The following is a 15,413-nucleotide window of genomic DNA, read 5'->3' as shown; positions in this document are numbered from 1 at the left end:
TGAGTAGTGGAGGGGTTACAATTGGGGGCGAATTGTGATACGTGACGCCCAGTCAGTATGGAGTGGAAATTTGCTTTTGGGGTGTAATGGTGTATGGGGCTACAAGTTGGGCCCACAGTATCTTTTTTTATTATTTTCTTTTTATAATTAAACTAATTAAATAAAAACCAATTTATTTTAATAATTAAATAAAAATGCATTAAAATTAAAAACAAATACCAAAAAAATACATAACTAAAAAAAATACATAACTAAAAATATAAAAAAACATAACTAAAAAAAATACTAATATTCATAATATTCGCGCATTTTTTCAATTCGTTGTTGTTGCAATAATGCGGCCTCTTTGTGTGACCCGGCCGCTTTGAGAGATTCGTATTCTTTACTCATTTCCCGCAATTTCAACATAGCGGCAATCTTTTCGTGTTGTTTGTTGGTTTCTCTTATGGCATCGTTGAATTCCTCGACAGACTTTTCGTGTTTTTTGATCATTTCTGTTATGATAGCGGTGAGTTCCACGGGTTTCGGTTGTTTCGGGTTGTTTGTAGGATTCATTTTGCTAGATTTTTTTGAAGAAGGTGTATGTTTATATAGATGTGAAATGAAGAAGAAGGATATGAAATAGATATGAAATGGAGAAGAAGGTATATGTTTATATAGATATATAATATATTGTTTTAATTATTTTTTTTTTATTTTCAAATTTAATAAAATATTATTATTTTCTCACAAGTTAGGCGATAATAACAATCCGCCCTCGCCCCAAATCGCCCAAAAATCGCCGGGGGGCGGTGTTCTAGCCCCCTTGCGCCCTTTTGTCGCCCAATCTTGCGCTCACTACGTTTGGCCTTAGTGGAAGCTACTTTGATGACAGGGGGCTTTGTGTCACTTCGAAAAAGATAGGTTTTTCTAAGTCAACAAGATTATAAAAAAAACAATTTTTAACTTTGTTGTCATTTATTATTTTATGCGGGTTGTCAATAGTTAGGTGGAGTGACATTTGAAGTTTTGAACCCTCTAATGCAAAATTCTTTCAACCTAGTTTCGTCCTAGCAGCTCTATTAAGTTTACCGGTTGAAATAGACTTAAGCAAAATGGATTTGGGTTAAACGGAACCGTTTTAAAAGGTAATAAATTGACTATTGTCAAAATGAATTTCTGCCCAAAACAGACCTTAGGTTGAAACGGGTAACTTTATAAGAAAAAAGGTTCACGCATTGTGTATTTTATGACGTATAGTGGCGATGAGTGAAGGTGGTAATGTGATGACAACAAGAAAGAGGACGAGGCGGTGCCTAGGTGATCGTGGTCTTGGAGGCGGCAGGGATGGAAGCAGTGGAGGCAAAAGCAACAAGATGATGGTGGAGACAAAGAGCGTGTGATGGGGACGTTGTTGGTTGAAGTGACGAGGGTGGGGGTGATAATGAGTTGGTGTTTGAGAGAAACAATAGTGAGTTAACAAGTTTACAATAATGCTTTATTTTTTATCCATTATATTATTGAAATAAACTTGAACTAACTCAGTGTCCATTTTGAGGTGACTGAAATAGTCAAACACCCACATATAATTTTGAAATTTTCTTTTAAGTAATTCACTAATTATATATTTTAAAGTGGGGTGGGCGAAGACTTTCAAGAAATATGTAGTCCTACTAAGTGACAACAACAAAAGTTTAAGCTAGTGGTGAATAATACAACGACTTTAGTTATAAAATTAAGTTGTAATTATGTAGAAACATAGATATTACATCAATATAGCAGGTAGGCGGGCAACAAGCTGCGCCGCCACCCCTTTCTGAATTGCAAACCCTAACCTGCTAAAGACATACCCCTGCCCCTTTAGAGTCGACACATTGCTATGCACAACCTGTTGGACCCTGGTTAGAAAACGGATAGCTTCCGGTGCCAAGGAGCCAAATGTATCAAAAGCCAGAGGGACAAAAACATGTTGGTTCTCTTCGCATGCTTTAGCATGTTATAAAATGAGTTATGAGATAGGTATTTATGAAACTTCAAAAAATTGGTCCCGCCCACCACTACCAAATCTTAATCTGCATCCTCGTTCGTTGTATATGATTCTTGGAATCTTTGACTTTCAAAGATCCATTCCCAAATAATACTCCACCACGTAAGGGGTATGCAATCAACTACGTAACGGGCTGAATAACCGTAATTTTAATTTATATCATAACATATTGGTTTTCTAATATTTTAAATGATTAGGACTAAATATAGGTGTTTTTACGTGACATTTACTATTTTAAAACTAATTAATATATTTATTAAGATTAATTATTACAACATAATTTCACCCGCTCCTTGACACGTCAACTTTCACCTCAGCCCGTGCATCTATGTAGAAGACTCTCCACCCATTTTGCTTCATCTTTTGATCTATCCGTACACATGTAATTATAGACAATACAAGTGTAAAAAGCCTTTGGAATCGTTTTAAACCTTGGGCACATACTTAGAGTGAAATGGGCACTCATGAGTATTACTCATACACTTGTACCCATAAACCACAATATCACTGGCGGCACCTATCCACAAATACCCTATAACATTTTGTGTTTTTTGTTTTTTATAATCTAAAATAAATAAAACATTTAAATGTAAATATAATTAAAATTTCATTAAAATTAAAAATATAACATAACTGAAAACCGGAAAAATAAAATACGATAATTCAAAAAAATATATATAATACGAAAATCTAAACTAAATGATCCTTCGGCCAATTATATTGCTCGATGATGATGTTGCCATGTCTTCGTCTTCGGTTTGCTTGATAAGATCTTTGAAAAGTTGTATGCTACTATCATTTGAAAAAAATGCCGTTATCAGAATCGTTCGACAGTATGAAATTCTGATATCATCATTTGAGAAATTAGTCATTGAGGGTTTGAGTGAATAAAAATGGTGAAGGTTTGAGAAAATAAAAATGATGAAAAATAAAAGTGTTGAAGAGTTAGTGGTATTTATATGTAATAATAATAATAAACACACATTTATGTTCTCCAACATTCATATATTCTTCATGGCAAATGTTTGCCATGAAATTGAATTGCAATTTGACAATCTACCCACATGGGTCGGGTGGGTTTGCTTTGTAGGTTGGAACCCATAAAGATTACCCTTGTTGTACCCCTTCCCCTCTTACAAAACTATCATTATGAAAATTGAAGTTGGTGATTCCGTTAAAGCAACAACTATATGAAGCTCTAAAATTAAAATAATGTAATGACTAATGAGTTTACTATGTGCTATGCTATCATCCAAATTCTTAAACGTCGTTTTTTTTTTTAATTTAACACAAATGCTTTAAGTTTTTGTATATTGCTATGTATTTGATAAACTCTATTAAATTACATTCGCGAGTAACTTTATACACTCTTCAAGCCAAATTCTAAAGTAGAGGTTCGTATTTTATAAATTTTGTATCTACAACAAAAGAGTCTTATTCGGCATTCAAACAGAAAATTATAAAATCAAAGAAGTAATTTAAAAAACTTTAACGCATTCTAATGATCTTTGAAACAAAATCCGTTTAACCGATTAACCCATCAAACTAATATTACTGACTGGGTTGAATTGTCGTACCATGAAATCATAGTTAGATAATATTTCGTTAAACCGACTAGAGTTTAGACACCTTGTTTTGACTTCAATTTTATTTGATGAAATTAGTGAGATTCATTAGTCTCTTGACTTTGACTCCAGAAGTATAAATATGGTCATATGGCGGCTTTTATCAGCAATTGTTGACGATGACGTGTTGACGTATCCGGTTTTTAAGTTTAACCACGAGAAAAAAAATATTACGTAGTTGCTTACGTCATTAGACGTCGTCACATTTGTGTCTTGTAATCTGGTTGATTATATAAGTTGGTTTTCATAAAAACAAACTTTTCATTTTCAGTTTTGTATTTAGTTTGTTTTTTCTTTACATATTTTATTTATCGTTTAACCATTTTTTTTGTTATTTAGATTTTTGGTTAACTTTTTTTTCTACCTAATTTCTAAACAACAATTAAGTTTATTTTTTGAACATTCAGATATAATATTTATGAAAACATAGTTGTATTCAAGCTTGAGTAATTTTTGGCATAATAAATGGCTTTCGCATATGCTTAATCAGTAATTTTAGATACATTACGTTACAAATATAAATATACGCTTCAACTGCCAAACGATGATAAACAATAGATATTTAATCTTCTTTGTTTGTATTTCACATATATGTTTATTCACACGTTTTTTGATCCGTAACATTGGTGGAATGGCTTTATCATGTATATGGATCGCTAACTTCGTCAAATATAACCATGTGCTTCGACTACCTAATGATGATGAAAAATGCACATGTTTGGATCCAAATTCAAGTACATTTTAATTATACAAATTATAAACAAATCACAAACGTAACAGAAAGTCTAAAACTAAGATATCCACTATAGGTGTTCGGGAGTAACATGTGTTGAAAAAACTTCGCGTTGGTTGTTAGGTCAGAATAAGGTTTGGGTTAGGATGTGTTATAAGTCAGGAGAATCATATAAATGAAGGTTATTGTGAATTTAGGTCAAGATAAGTTAACAATTTTTAGTAGCGATTAATTACGTATTATAAAAATACGTACCAACGCAAGGTTAAATGTTACACACATACCCGTGCCATTCCTTTAGTTTGACCAATTCTAACTACGGGTTATTATTAAGACCCATATAGGTAACATTTGGCGAGCCTAATCTTAAGTATGCGAGTGTTAGGGTTGATGTTCTTTAAACGAATAGAATAGAAATGTAAGTCATGTTCTGTCGAACAATTTAACCAGTCAACTTGTTAATCCGCAAACCGACAACCCACCAACCCGACAAGATTGACAAAGTAAAAAGGGATTTAACGACTAACCGCCATCATATTATTCTTCCCTCCATTTCACTCAAATGCTGTGTCGAATTAAACCGCCATTAAACTCACAATCAACAACCGATATCATCTCTTCATTGTTAAGCCAATGCCACAGCAAGAATCACGTATATCAAGCTCATGGGTTCATGTTTGTTCAAGCTCTCGATCAAGACAATCTCCTTCTCAGTCGCTTAATTGATGCTTGTTCCAACACAGGTCTATTAAACCATGCGATCTCTGTATTTACCCACAAAACATACAAGAATATATACCTTTACAACACCATGATCAAGGCTCTTTCGAGCAATTCACGTATTAAAGATGCAATCTTTATTTACAATGAAGCTCGGTTTGGTCAATTGAGACCTGATTGTTATACATTTCCGTTTTTATTAAAGGGTGTGGTTCGGTCGGGTAACGGAGGATTAAGTTTGGGTAAAGGGGTTCATTGTCAAGCAATTAGGGATGGTTTTGATGGTTATGTTCATGTAGGAGTGGAGTTGGTGAGAATGTATGGTTATTGTGGGTGTGTTTGTGATGCGCGCAAGGTGTTTGATGAAATGCTTGTGAGAGACTTGGCGACGTGGAATGCGATGGTTTCGGGGTATTGCAAGGCTGGTGAGGTCGAGTTGGGTCGTGCGTTGTTTGAGGTCATGCCCGAGAGAAATGTGGTTTCTTGGACTGCTTTGATTTCGGGGTATGCTCAAGCGAACAAGGCGTCTGAAGCGGTTGATGTTTTTAACAGAATGCAAATTAACGGTGTCAGTCCTGATGAGGTGACAATGGTGGCTGCACTGTCGGCTTGTGCTCAGTTGGGTGCGTTGGAGCTCGGTGAACGGATTCACGGTTACATAAATAAACATAGGTTACATAAAAGTGTCTCTCTTAGTAACACACTTATTAATATGTATGCACAATCAGGTAACATAAAGAAAGCAGTTGAGGTTTTTGAATCCATGAAAGATAGATGTGTTGTGACGTGGACAGCTGTCATATCCGGATTGGCTTTACACGGGCTTGGAAAAGAAGCTCTTGATATGTTTTCAAGAATGGAAAAAGCATGTGTTAAACCTAATGATGTTACACTTATTGCGGTCCTGTCTGCTTGTAGCCATGGTGGGTTGGTGGGACCGGGGCGTTGGTGTTTCAACCACTTGTTTAGAAAATACGGGATTGAACCAAGAATTGAGCATTATGGTTGCCTGATTGATTTGTTAGGTCGAGCCGGATGCTTATTAGAGGCACAAGAGTTACTCAACCGCATGCCTTTTGAACCGAATGCAGCTATTTGGGGTTCACTTCTAGCAGCATCTAGACTTTATGGGAATGTTGAACTTAGTCAACTGGTGGTTCAACATTTGGTCAAGCTCGAGCCGCATAATAGCGGGAACTTTTTGCTTATGTCAAATGTATATGCTTCTGTTGGTCATTGGAACGAGTCTGGATTAACGAGGAAATTGATGAGGGATAGTGGTGTGAGGAAGGTTTCGGGTTCGAGTTGTGTTGAGTTAAATAGTAGAGTTCATGAGTTTGTTTCTGGAAATGGTTCACATCCTCAATCCGAGAGGATATTTGAAGTTTTGTCCATGTTAAATAGACAAATGGAGGTGACAAGTATTTATATCTAAACACATCATTTATGATTATTGTATCCGGATATGTGGCGTTTATCCATGTAGAAGTGCTTATAGCACTATGTACAACTGTACAAGTGTTTATATGTTCTCAGGGTTCCTTGTTTAAAATTGATTTTATATTGAACGCACCTATGTATCTGTGTGCATATAGATGAGATTCAACACATTTGAGGAAGGTTATGAATAGGGTATTCATAAACATTTGAAAACTGACCAAACTGAATAGTTTGCAGTTCAACCTAGAAACTTCATTAAAACCTATCAAGCTGATCCGTAAACACCCATTATATGTCGTGAGACGAAGATTGATTTGATATATGTGTTAGTTTCTCTAAAAGTTGTTTATTTATAACAATTCTCACAGCCTGGATTCAGAGTGGTATGGTTATCTGACCATTCAATATTAAAATCTTACAACAAAATCAAGAAAAGCAAAAATAATGGCATCATATAGTTGTTTTAAATTTGTAAGCAAGACTGAATGTATTATCAGCAAGCCATTATTAATTGTTAACACCACTAAATATCAATCAAAACAAACTCAAAACTTACAAGATATGAAGCATCAGTTTCATTTTCCAAAACAGAGATGCAAGATAACCATGAGCGAATCTTGGTGGGTCCAAATGTTGAAATAACTAAGCAACATAATCGCAATCCGAATTATATGCGAATCCCCAATTCGGATATTTTCGCTATCCTTTTGTTAATAGCAAGCCTCTCATCTTTTAGAGTTGACGCCATATTAGCAACCTGAACGATAAACGTGGAACCCGGGATTTAGACGCCAATTTCACAAATATCTCGTCTTTTGTGATAAACTTTTACACATGTAAGGGTTTATTAGTGATGGGCTTACCTCTCCTCGCAGTCGCAAGGCATCTCGACCAGGAATTTCTCGCAAATCCTCCACGAGATCTGTTCAACGTGCAAAAGATATCAGGTAAACACATATTTCTTGCAAACACAACTTTTTTTTTACTGGGTGTTTGGATGTGCATTATAAAGTTAATTGCTTAAAGTCACACCAATCACTTTTCAGTGGGGGGTTATAATCTTACCGTTAGCTTGACATTCAACCTTGTGAGCCGATTTAGCAAGACTTTTAATCTGACCTCCAGTACTCCTGCAAAGTTAAATAGTTAACAAGATTATTATTGCGTGAGATAAACATCACAAAATGAAAATTCTTGAAATTTTCATAAGATTTGAGTATACCTTAGTTCACTATAGCCATAAGTCATCCCTTTCTCAGCAAAAGCAGCCCTTTCAAGTAGCTTTTCACTCTCTTTCTTCATTAACTGAACCGAAATTGTTAAATCATGTACGTTGTTTGCAGCTTTCACAATCCGTGCCTGAATATACATTATAATAAATAAACATTTCAGAAGATTGATACAATATTAAATTGACTATATTTGAAAAGCTGATGGATCTCATGTAGCAGGACAATTTCGACCTTTTACTAGTGAATGAGTTGATTTGGGTTGTGTATTATATCAGACTGGTGAAACAAAAAATTAATACTTGAAAGGGAAATGGTTGAACAAGTTGAAAGTCAACATATGTCTATTACTAATGCATACGATACTGAAAGATTTAGATTAGTATTGTAATTATATATTGTTTTTCTGCAATAATAATCAAAGCATTAACAGTGATTAGAAAAATTAAAAGAACAAAATAAGGCCTTTGTGAATCAACCCAGCCCCACCCAATTTGACTTGTATGAAAAAAGACCCATTTCAACCCAAACCCGTTTGACCCGTCATGCAACGTCTAATAATATGCCAGTATAAAATACCTCCTCAGTCTGAAATCGACCCAATGTACGACGAAACAAGAACCTTCTAGGGCCTGCATGCAAGAAATCAAGGGATATGGTAAATAAACAAAAATGATGACATTTACATTTGAACTAGAACCGACACGTTTAACAAAGACCTCAAAAGATAAAAAAAAAATCTTACTCTACGAGTCTACGTTGCGTCACATTACTTTTAGGTTTCAGAAAACTGAATCATACTTTCAGGTGCTAATTGAAAGAACTGACTTCTGGTTGACATAAATATAACTTTACATTGAAAAATTGACTTTTAGCTTTAGCTTTATAGAAAAAAATGATAAGCGGTGCTACCCTTACGTAACAAGTTAAAGAGAAAAAAAGAACTTCTTGGTCACCTCGCATTAGGAGAAGACCGGCTGTAATTGCAACTCCAGCAGACAAAGTCGAGTGTTCTCTTGCAACTTTCACTTGATCTGTTAGCACAAAAGTATGAGAGAAATATGACAGATGACCAAAACAAACAATGTGAAAGAAAGTTCAAGAAACATTTGCAATTGAATATAACAGAAAGTAAGAGACTGAACGTTTTTTGTATCATGAAAAGCAACTTCAGTATAAAAGTCACCTTTGATCTTACTGAAGACCAAATCTTCATAAGTCTTGTACTGTGATGTGTATTGAAGTACATGATCCTGCAATTGTAAACACAAAGAAAAAAAGTTAAAACCCAAACGTTAGATCACAACTGGTGTAAGTAGACTACTAATGTGTATCTTGTGCGTTACCATGATTTGCTTAGCATGTTTACAATTTAAAAAAAGAGAAGTAATCACAATAATAATGCACAACATGCATGTAAGAGAATATGGAAGCAGAAAAGACATTATTACCACAAACGTTAAAATGAAAAGTAAATACATCCAGCTCGCACATAAAAGGAGTTATAGATGCATACAGGGAAACACCATCAAAGCTTTGTCTTCACATTTTACTTGGTAAAAAGGTTGCATAGTTATACAACTAGTGATCTCGATAACAAGTCATTCAAGTGATGCAACATAAACCTTAAACAAACTAGTTGAGGGGAAAAGAATAAATTGCTAAGAGAAAGGATACCATTCAATGGAGAACCATCAAATTTCACACTAGATGAAGCCTAAGATAAAAAATTCTAGATAATCAAAAAAGTAACAAGAAATCTAGTTTATTGGTCTGTTGTTAACATACATTAAGCTATTTTCAGATAAACAACGTTAAATCCTCAGCGGCAAAAACAATCTTTGTACAGATGAAACAAGGCTCAGCTGGAGTAGAATGCTAATAGACAGACACGCATAAACGCATTACACGTATGAACAATGTGATGTTATCAACATTCCAAACTTAGAATATTGGTTAAATCCGAGATAATCACATATGACAAAAATAGTCAAATTATGGACAGCCCTCTTATAACGAATGAGTTAACCATCCAAGCAAACAACTTGTAATCTTCAAAGCAGGTTTCACAAATGCCTTTGATTCTCTTAACTACAACCTTTTAGATAACCTTCTCAAGCAAATAGGAAACAGAGCCATTTGGAGACTATTGTTCGCCTTGTGCACTTAGAATTTCTAATAAACTTCCAAAGCTTCATGAACTCGAGTTGAACAAATCACGTAAGCGGCAAAATCAACGGTGCTTAGTTGCTTACCGGATGATGCAGGAGAGAGCAGAGTGACGAGTCACGTTGTGACGATTGGTGCAACATCTGGATGAAGGCTCAGTTGTTTGTCATTCGGTCAAATATGTATGGGGATATACTATAGGTGTTCCGTGTTCGTTCTCCTAGTGAAGGCTTCTTCTAACTTAAATAGGTCACTCATAGGTGTTTGTGAGATTCAAATTCAAATCATCTTATTGGATAGCTATCTAGTGTAATAACAGTGTATTGAATCTGAATCTGAATCTAAATATAAATAATGTAGTTAATTCTGTATAGCCTATCCCTAATTCCCTAACAACCAGGTCTTAGCTGTTTCAAAATAATAATAAACGCAAAGCTGTAGGAGCAATTAAACACACTCGAATAAGCAAATAAAATACCTGAAGAGATCGAACTTGAGTGGAGGAGGTGTGCTGCAGCGAACGGGCGGAGCGAAGGGCTGAATCGGCGGATTCCTGTACGGTGCGAGGCAGATCCTCTGAAATGTAGGTTAGCCATGCCTTCTGATTCTCCGGTGTACCTTCGCCGGCGTTAGAAGAGGCTGCAACATCATCGCCGCCGATCATCTTCTCTACCTTCGTTTCTCGGTCACCTGATTTTTCTACCTTTTATTGTACGCCCTTTTTTTCACATTTTTAATTAATTTATTATTTTTGCGTTTTTATTAATCCCGGCTATCATCTTTTTGTCGCTACGGTCTCAACTAATGAATTGGCGGATAATGAACCCATATTTTATCATACGTGTCCTCAACGGTTCGCGACTAACAGAATTCTAGTAACATCCTCAATCGTTGAGGTCACCAGAATCTTAGGATTCTTGTTGGAATCAGTTTGTGGTACTCAAACGGTTGTGACAGGATGGTGATGAGATACTTGGTGGTGGTAGCAGTGTCTAGATTGAGTTTTCTGACAAAAAATATGATTTTTTCAGCTAAATAGCGCTTTTCCGACGATCTGCAAGTAACGATGTTAGTTAAACAAATCAACCAAAATACAAAGTTGAAGTATATGTTTATTAGTAATTAATTCAATTTTATCTAGTCACGGGGCTAGACAAATTTAACTCAAGTTATGGCTTTAAGCCCCTATTTCGATAGGGCCTTCAGCTTAGACCAAAGTTGACAAAAAAAAACATACTTAATGATGAAAATAACCCTTATGTTATTTGAAAAGACAAATATATTCATGATTACTTTTTTTACTATGTAACAATAACATTCAAAAAAGGTCCTAAATTCTCGTTTTATTTTATGCCTCCAAAAAATTATGATGATGTTTAAACAACTCATTTAACCTGTTAAGTTTATTACAAGGATCAACCTGTATACAACCTATTTAACACATCCACACCTTGAGTACAAGTTATTTAAAACCAGCCGACCCTTTTTTAACATGTTATCATGTTTAACCTATTTAAATAAACATGTCACATAACTTCATATATGTCTATATCATATATATATATATATATATACCACGTGGTCCACATTTTGTGTTGAAAATTGAAATATGATTGTGTGATTTCTCCCCCTCCCATTTTGTGTACAAAAATCCCGTCTCCATCGACTTGAACCAGACAGACACAAACCCCTCCCTCAATTTCACAAACCAAACACAACATCCCAAGAACAACCCGCTATTCATCCACCATATTCTATTATCCGATCAGGTTCTTGGGACCATACCAGGTTTCTTATTCTTCTTATTATTATTTCTTATCATCAACTTAAAATTTAACTTTCATTTTCAACCATAATTGATTTAACAATCTTCATTTTAACCATTAATTTCATCTTTTGGTAGATAATTTTTTTTATGTTGTTAGGAACATAATTTAACGGAATATTTAGCTAACTGTTTGTGAATTATTTGGTGGGAAATTCATTTATGTTCGTTCACGTAAACGCAGTTTTTTATTTTCTGAACATGCATGAAGACATGTCTCGTTCGTCCATGTACAATCATTTATTACAAATATTAATTTGAAATGAATCTTATTTTCATATTTTGGAACCATGAATCCCAATATAAAAGTACGGTTAGTTTTAAAGTTATAAATGTTGATTTTAATAATCTTGTTTTCATTTTTTAGTCATCTAATAGCATTGATCAAATGATCACTTCAATAATTTTATGCTTGTCAACTCATTCTTAGCGAACGAACACGAATAAGAAAATCAGTTCATGTAATAATATTAATGAATGCAGATGGAAGAAGGGAGCCAATCAACGGGATACTGGTGTTATGAATGTTCCAGGGGAGTCGAAACCATCATGGAGGTCGAAACGATTAAATGTTCATTGTGTCACGGTGGATTCGTCGAAGAATTGGATATTTCCAGGAGTACTGATAATAATATTAATAATCACAACCACCACGCCGTGGATTCTGAATCCGACCGCACGCTCTCATTGCTGGCACCGATTTTGCTTCGACTGATGAGCAACCCGAACCCTCCCAGAAACAACCAGGCCCGCAGGTTCCGTCAAATCCAGCCTGCAGACGGCGGTGATTCGGAGTTAAATAGGGAAATGCAGTCGGTTATGAGGCAGAGACGGCGCAGCCCTGCTACGATTCTCCAACTCGTTCATGGGACCCGCACCGGGATCATAAATGAAAATAATAATGATAATGATAATGATGACGATGATAATAATATTAATAGTAACAGTAATAGTAATAATAATGCTGACATGGAAAGAGAGCGTGAAAGCGACCGTGTTATTGTCATCAATCCTTTTAATCCAAGGATCATCGTTCAGGGCGCTGGTGCGGGCCGGAGCCCATTTAGTAACTCCATATCCAGCCCGCCACAGAACCAACCAATGGGGTCAATAGGTGATTACTTTGTCGGGCCGGACATGGAGTTACTGCTGCAGCATTTAACAGAGAACAGTCCGGCCCGATACGGGACTCCACCGGCCCAGAAGAAGGCGGTGGAGACCATGCCGACGGTTAAAATAAAGGTGGATTTGGATAATTCGTTCCAGTGTTCGGTTTGTTTGGAGAATTTCGAGGGCGGGAATGAGGCGAAAGAGATGCCATGTAAACATAGGTTTCATGGTGAATGCATTATAACATGGTTAGATCTTCATAGTACATGTCCGGTTTGTAGGTACCAATTGCCATCTGATGAATCAAAACTCAAGCGTGAACGCGAACGAGACCGAGAGTCAGGGAATCGGGTCAACATGCTAACCGGGCCCGGGAGTGAGAGTGGTGAATCGGGTAATGCAAGGCGATATTCGGTCACATTTCCGTGGCCTTTTAACAGCCTGTTTACATCGACATCAACGCCGGGAACTCAAGTTATGAGCCCACATTTGATTATTAACCCATCGGGTTCATCCGAGTCAGGGTCAGGGTCGGGGTCAACGGGCCAAGAAGGTGGTGGTACAAGGGAAGATGATCAGTGAAGTCGTGGTGTTAGATTTCGTCATTCGCCGTTACAGAAACATGTACATAGATCGGTTTAACCATGATATTGATTGCTTGTGTGTACCTGATACAATATTCTTGTAGATTCCTGTTGGAGCTTCTTAATGTTATTATACCATTTAATCTTGTTTTTGCTTCTTGTTAGATGTTGAAAATTGAAAAATATAGGTGATAATTTAGATTTAGACACTGTTTACTTATTAATGAATCTAATTGGATTTTATATATGTGTTTTATCTCGCTAAAACGGGTCACATAAAACAAGTTAAAAGTTGGTTGAAGTATTTTTAATCTATGCGATTGTTGTTAATCGACAATGTATTAGATACTTTTGGTTCCTAACCCGAACCTTCTAACAATAGGATATATTCAAATTGTAGTTACTTTTCATTTGTCGTTGAAGAAACACGGATCCGATCCCCGGGTATGGGTCCTGGATCCAATGAGTCCACAGGGTAAAGTATGATAATTACAACTAGGATATGAGTATGACTTCCCAAAGTCCAATGACCGGAACCTGCAAAACAGACACCGTGAGTCTCGTTACAGGAAGGACAAGAGGGGGGGTCTTCCTGTAACCACCCTCCGGCGTGAGAATCAGTAACGTTCGTAGATGGAGAAAGTACTGAAGTAAACAGACTAAGTGTAGTCAGAATGTAAGTGAGTGAATGAATACCTCATACCGTTTGACAAGGTATTTATAGCCGAAGGATGTAGGAAGATGATTGGGCCAGCTGTCCTCTTCTAGAAGATCTTCAATAACCACTTGGACGCGTGTCCTTTTATGATAGGTTGAGCTATATGTCCCATGTGCATGGGTATAACAACCCGGACTCGTGTTTCCAAATGATAGGACGGATCGCACCCTGGCCATGTGCACGGTTATAACAACCTAGCCAGGTGTCCTTTGTTCATTGGCTGGTAGGTCGCATATTCCTCACGTAACAATCGTGGATATTCTTCTAGATGGAAATTGGTTGGTGACAACTGTCCCGCTGGCACTTCCTCTCGATCGTTTGGGCGGACTGATGTCCTATCCTGCGGATGACTTTCAAGGGTGCAAGGATGCTTCCGCACGTGATATGAGGACATTCTTCCTTTATCGTGATATGCGGGTGATCCGTATGCCCCGCGGGTGTCCTATTAGGGGTTCCTCTATGACCCGCGGGTGGTACTTAAGGGTATTTGGGTCTTTTTGGTACCCTACCTCTATAAGTCCCCCCCAGTCCAGTGTTTCTTCAGCGTGAGGTCTTTATGCGGGTGAAATTTTGAACTCTAATGAGTTTTGGGGATTTTTGAATTTTGAAGTTTAGGTAAAAATATCTTCTGATGGTATGGATAATCATGAAAAAGGACAAGTTGCTCGCAGGCGCGTGAACAGGTGATGGAACGTTTTTTACGGCTGTCACTGTACCCGACTGTACAACTTTTTCTCTTTTTCGAATTTCCCGCGTGACGTGTCAGTCGCTGGTTAGGTGATGTTTTTCTCTCTCTACTGTTCATATCCTATCGCATTAATTGCGATGGGTATAAATAATAAGAGATATCTTCTATTTGAAGTTTTATCTTCTTTATTCTCTACCCATCCTTCTGCTTTCTCTCTGATAAAGTATCGAACTTTCTTATATTCTCTCTTCAAATCTTTCTATAATGTCGAACGTTCAGACTGAAGTTGATGAGATAGAAGTTGCATGGGACTACTCAGAATATAAAAAGTTATTGGAAACGTATGGTATTCCACCCGAGTGGGAGCCAGAGTTTCCATCTATCGGTTCGATAGCCAATTTCCCACCGCCTGGGAAAATGGCTTTGTATGCCGATTATTTTGTTCATGGGAATTTCCGGTTGCCCATAACGAGATTTCTTCAGAAGGTGTTAACTGCCTATGGGATTCACTTATCTCAATTGAATCCCCGTGCTATGATGCGGATT

The 15,413-nt window shown here is 36.6% G+C and overlaps 2 protein-coding genes and 1 pseudogene across 2 annotated transcripts; 2 read left to right on the top strand and 1 right to left on the bottom strand.

Moving 5' to 3' along the window:
* Nucleotides 1–4,748: 4,748 nt before the first annotated feature.
* On the top strand, nucleotides 4,749–6,586 carry LOC143620168 (pentatricopeptide repeat-containing protein At5g56310 pseudogene; annotated as a pseudogene).
* A 450-nt stretch (nucleotides 6,587–7,036) lies between these two features.
* On the bottom strand, nucleotides 7,037–10,626 carry LOC143620167 (RGS1-HXK1-interacting protein 1-like). Its single transcript, XM_077091910.1, has 8 exons — nucleotides 10,421–10,626; nucleotides 8,960–9,026; nucleotides 8,730–8,807; nucleotides 8,353–8,405; nucleotides 7,767–7,903; nucleotides 7,610–7,674; nucleotides 7,408–7,466; nucleotides 7,037–7,301 (listed from the first exon to the last, which is right to left on the bottom strand). The coding sequence occupies exons 1-8, from the start codon at nucleotides 10,604–10,606 to the stop codon at nucleotides 7,212–7,214; spliced, it is 735 nt and encodes a 244-aa protein (XP_076948025.1). The 5' UTR covers nucleotides 10,607–10,626; the 3' UTR covers nucleotides 7,037–7,211.
* Nucleotides 10,627–12,241: 1,615 nt separating this feature from the next.
* LOC143620166 (E3 ubiquitin-protein ligase SIRP1-like) lies at nucleotides 12,242–13,738 on the top strand. Its single transcript, XM_077091909.1, has one exon. The coding sequence runs from the start codon at nucleotides 12,245–12,247 to the stop codon at nucleotides 13,457–13,459; it is 1,215 nt and encodes a 404-aa protein (XP_076948024.1). The 5' UTR covers nucleotides 12,242–12,244; the 3' UTR covers nucleotides 13,460–13,738.
* The last annotated feature ends 1,675 nt before the right edge of the window (nucleotides 13,739–15,413 follow it).

The sequence above is a fragment of the Bidens hawaiensis genome, unplaced genomic scaffold (assembly GCF_021521415.1).
Source record: "Bidens hawaiensis isolate Kalapana, Puna unplaced genomic scaffold, B.hawaiensis_p1.1 tig00002553_1, whole genome shotgun sequence".
NCBI classification, from domain to species: domain Eukaryota; kingdom Viridiplantae; phylum Streptophyta; class Magnoliopsida; order Asterales; family Asteraceae; genus Bidens; species Bidens hawaiensis.
The sequence above is the reverse complement of the archived record's forward strand: the minus strand, read 5'-3'. Positions and strand labels throughout refer to the sequence as shown.